Genomic DNA, 5,000 nt, shown 5'->3' with positions numbered 1-5,000 from the left:
AGTGAATACATTCATTCATCTCACATGGATGTATCATTCTTATCTAATGTTTATACTATCGTAACGTAACTTATACCTCTCTATCTTCCAGCCACCCAGAAACAAAAATTTGTCTTTCTGCCTTTGGTCTAAATGGATCCTATTATTTCCTGAAAAATTGTCTCTCCCAAAATTCAGTCCAGGCTGCTGACGGTAAACAAATATACCGCTTCTTTCAATTGACAGCAACATAGATTTGTGTGAATCAGGCCAGCAGTAAGCTAGCAGGCAGTAGTACCAGCAGTCCACTATATGTATTTATGTAAGGCAGAGCCATTTTTCAAATTAATCATCATATCATGTCCTGATAACCCCTCAATTCTTGAACCTTCAAAGCGATGCATGTTAAAGTGCGTAACACAAAGGTTTTCATCAATGTTCTGTGTAAACCGCTTCTATGATTAATCCTCAGAACTTCCTTAAGCGGATATAATCAGCAGGATGCTGGAGGAATCTTTTCAAAGTAAAAGCCTGACTGTTAGACGTAGACGTACGGTAGTCAAAGTCAGACCTACAGGTTCAATTTTGAATGCAAAATCGTACCTTAAAGACGTATAATAACCTGTATATGTATGGGCGTACCCGGGTATGGATATCATCGAGATTTAAATGCTCAACAACCTTAAGGTGACAACGCAACTGACCCCCCCCCCCCGCGCCAAGCCTTCCCCCCTCCTCAGTTGATACAGGCATGGCGCGGTGGTGTAAAGTAAAGAACTGTTGTGTTCTCAATAGTCCTCTGAGTAAATCCCAAGCCCAGACAAGGCATCCACCCCCGCACACCGCCCCCTCTCCCCGGGGGACGGGGCTCGGCCGGCAGTGGGGGGCCTGGACGCACCAAGGTCAGGCTGGACGGGGCGCCGTGGGAGGCCCCGCCTCCCGACGCAGTGTGCTGGCCTCCATCCCGGGCTGGTAGCGGGGATGTTGTGTCTTGATTTCTTCACACCCACCTGCTGCCCGCCACAACAGAGCTGTTGTTTTTGTTTGCTTTCCTCACGTTCTTTTTTCTCTCTTCTCCTTCACAGCTTTTTTCGGCTGCTCTACTTGTGAAGTCTCCCGCTCGCACTGTTTCATGAGGTACCGGCGCCGCCGCCCCCTCTCTCTCCCCCCCCCCCCCCCCCCGCTGTTCCCTACCTCTTCCCACACATTGACACAGCACCCGCTCTCTCCCTCTCTCTCTCTCTCTCTCTCTCTCTCTCTCTCTCTCTCTCTCTCTCTCTCTCTCTCTTTCTCTCTCTGTCCCCCCCCCTCTCTCTCTCTCTCTCTCTCTCTCTCTCTCTCTCTCTCTCTCTCTCTCTCTCTCTCTCTCTCTCTCTCTCTCTCTCGGTTTCATCATCTTCCCTTTTCCTCTTCCTCCTCTAGCCCCACCCCCCCGCAGGGAATGACTTCCTGTTAACCTTTGAACCCTTTTCCCATTATTTTTCTCATCTTTCAGATCCTCGCAGGAGAAGACTTTACAGGCTTTGTTGTGATGAGAGCCTTAGTGTTGTGATGAGAGCCAATGGACTTAGAATGAGGGCGGGTCACCAGCACGCTTGGTGTGTGTGTGAGTGAGTGAGTGAGTGAGTGAGTGAGTGAGTGAGTGAGTGAGTGAGTGAGTGAGTGAGTGAGTGAGTGAGTGAGTGTATGTGTGTGTGTGCAGTGGCGGTTTTAGGTACGGGCGAACCAGGCAGCCGCCCGGGGCGGCATATTTGTGGGGGGCGCCAAGTCACATGGGGGGCGCCAACGAGCAGTAAAAAAGAAATCGCGCTGCGTAGGGGTTATCAATGAAGTACTACATAACATTGTGTTGGGAATAGGTATTTTGGCGCCCCCTCTGGCTGCAGGCGCACACCTGCTCATTGAGAAGGTGCCGTGCGCAGACGGAATGAAACCCCCACTGAAGCCCGTAGATTCACGATACGTAGGTGTGTGTGTGTGTGTTTCTGTGTGTGTGTGTGTGTGTGTGTGTGTGTGTGTGTGTGTGTGTGTCTGTGGGTGTGTGTGTGTGTGTGTGTGTCTGTGGGTGTGTGTCTCTGTGTGTGTCTGCAGGGGCGGGGGGTGGACCTCACCAGGGAGCGTGCAGCCACGTGGGGCGGGGCGGCGGCCTCCAGGCTGCTGCGGTAGCTCGCCCTCAGAGCGCGCCTCTCCTGGTCCCCCACGGCCCGCTGGACTATGGGGCCCACCGTGTGGATCACATCTGGGGAGGGAGAGGGAGAGAGGGAGAGAGGGAGAGAGGGAGAGAGAGACAGAGACAGTGAGGAAAAGGGAAAGTACTTTTTTTTTTCTCAAATTTTGTAAAAGTCATACTGCAGCCTATACCGTAAGTCGAAAACTGTTGAAATTTGGCCTGATTAGAGCATTATGAACAAGCTGAACATGACATTCTTTCATTGCCACTCATTTAAGAAACGCAACATTGAACAGCACCTGAAATTCATCAGGCAATCAACATTCCGGCTCATTAGTTTCCAAGAATCTGACTGCCAAGACACAGTATGGCATTAAGGGGAACTTTGTTCCCCTCCCCTTTCTTTGTTAACCATTTTTCCTTCATAATTAACTCATATTTATATTTCTTCCGTTAGTGTTTTTGACTACAAAGGTTTAATTTCCCCAGAATTTCAACGGTTTTTCAGGTATATGCTTGAAAGCCCTTAATTCACTTGAGAAATGTGTGCTTGGAGGTTTCTGGATGTTGTATGCTTATCAATGCACATTTTGACCATGTGAATGAGGCTACAGTTCAGGTTTATCAGTGGCTCAATGGGATAATGCCTTGTACAGGTGGTCCTTAGGTTGAGAGTTTGAATCCCGATTATAGCATGCTGAACATGACTTTCGGCCATTGCTTTGCAGCTCACCTGAAAGCCGAGGCACAGTATTGCATTAAGTGGAACATCTTCATCAACATCTTTCCTTAATAATTATTTGTCGTATTTATATATCTTCCATTAGTGTGTTCTTGACTTTTAATTTTGCTCGGACCCCGTTAATCACCGCTTGTGGTTATATTTATTATTGTTAGTGCTTTGTATCTTATGTTTGTATCTTATTTTATTTTCTGTGCCGTGGAAATAAAAACTCATGTTTTCCAAGCCAATAAAGCCCTTTGAATCGAAAGAGAGAGACACATAAACACGCATAGGTTATTTAGAGAGCAAATGGGAGGTGTGAGAGAGAGATTGAGGCTGCACTCACACTAGGCCGTGGCCGTTGCTGGTTTCACACCTAACCGTGCTCAAATCTGCCAGCGTGAGTGTGGCCAGTCTGGCCAGGCCAGGCCAACTTGGCCACTTGGGAGAGGTGTGCTGCTACGGTACGGGCCGCCAGGGTACAGATGCTAATGAGCCGACACGCGCACACGCACGGCTACGCAACCTGAGCTGGATGACGTATAGTCCATGCGACGACCATGGACATAATAAAGACGACAAGCCTTCTTTCCCATTAAACGGTATACATGGCGTCAAGCTGTTCAACTGTTGGTTCACGTTGGTCCCATAGCGACGTCGAGTGTCTGTTAGCCATATGGGCAGACGATGCTATTCAGGCACAGTTGGAGAAGACCCACAAGAATCCGATGTATTCCGATGTACATCGGTGTTCTCTGTGTTGTTGTCCATTGTTGTTAAAACTCTGACTGGCGGCAGACTTTATTATGGTCCATGCAGTGGACGCTTGGCGATGACGTGTTACGACGTGATGACGTATGTACAAGAGCCTACCGTGGCCAGGCCACAGTTGCGACGGCCAACGGCCACGGCCAGATGGCTTAGGGTGCACTCACACTAGGCCTTCTGGCCGTGGCCGTGGCCGTTTTCACACCTAACCGTGCTCAAATCTGCCAGTGTGAGTGTGGCCAGTCTGGCCAGGCCAGGCCAATTTGGCCACTTGGGAGAGGTGTGCTGCTACGGTACGGGCCGCTACGGTACAGATGCTAATGAGCCGACATGCGCACACGCACGGCTACGCAACCTGAGCTGGATGACGTAAGTCCATGCGACGACCACGGACATAATAAAGGCGACAAGCCTTTTTTCCCAGTAAACGGTAAACATATATCCAAATAAGCAACAGACTCAGCAAAGTGTGAACTGTGTTCTCTGTGTTGTTGTCCATTATTGTTAAAACTCTGACTGGCGGCAGACTTTATTATGGTCCATGCAGCGGACGCTTGGTGATGACGTGTTACTTACGACGTGATGACGTATGTACAAGAGACTACCGTGGCCAGGCCACAGTTGCGACGGCCAACGGCCACGGCCAGATGGCCTAGTGTGAATGCAGGCCAGAGAACAATGATGCCAGTTGAGCACGGTTAGGTGTGAAAACGGCCACGGCCACGGCCAAATGGCCTAGTGTGAGTGCACCCTGAGAGACATATTCTAAGGGGCCACTCGCACTAGGGCTGCGGCCTCGTGCCCGAGCTCATTTGCATACTAAAGTCTAGAACGTTTGGCTTGTGTGACCTGACGACGTCATCCGTATTCCAGCACGGAACAGCCCCTTGGGCACGGCAAACTTGGGAGAGGTGTGCCGTGGCCAAAGTACAGATGCTAATGCGATGACACGCGCACACGCGCGGATACGCAACGTGAGCTGGATGACGTAGTCCTTGCGTGACCCTTCTTTCTTTATAGGTCCATGCCCCCACAACAATCATTTTAAACAATGGTGGCAAGCGGTTCACGAGTGGGTTTACATTGGTGCGATAGTGAAGTCGAGTGTTTGCATGAAATTTGGGCAGACGAAAGCATTCACGTTGTTGTTCTCCATTGTTGTTATGGCGGCGAGGACGCTTGGTGATGACGTAGCTATCGTATTACGACGTGATGACGTATGTATGAAGGAGCAATTGTGCCCAGGCCACGGCCTTTGGGAGCAGTGTGACCACAGGCCAGCGGGGGGAGGGGGGAGGGGGGGAATCGTGCTGAGAGAGAGAGAGAGAGAGAGAGAGAGAGAGAGCAATGAATAAGAAG

At 50.1% G+C, this 5,000-nt stretch overlaps 1 protein-coding gene across 2 annotated transcripts in view; it reads right to left on the bottom strand.

Annotated features, from left to right (window-relative positions):
* The window catches only part of macrod1 (mono-ADP ribosylhydrolase 1), a 123,257-nt gene that overhangs the window by 11,576 nt on the left and 106,681 nt on the right, over window positions 1–5,000 (bottom strand). For both annotated transcript variants that reach the window (XM_030368418.1, XM_030368417.1), the window contains one exon: window positions 2,091–2,218. In XM_030368418.1, the coding sequence (XP_030224278.1) occupies window positions 2,091–2,218 (128 nt within the window). The remainder of the gene's footprint in view (window positions 1–2,090; window positions 2,219–5,000) is intronic.

This window comes from Gadus morhua, chromosome 10 (assembly GCF_902167405.1).
Source record: "Gadus morhua chromosome 10, gadMor3.0, whole genome shotgun sequence".
Taxonomy (NCBI): Eukaryota; Metazoa; Chordata; class Actinopteri; order Gadiformes; family Gadidae; genus Gadus; species Gadus morhua.
The sequence above is the reverse complement of the archived record's forward strand: the minus strand, read 5'-3'. Positions and strand labels throughout refer to the sequence as shown.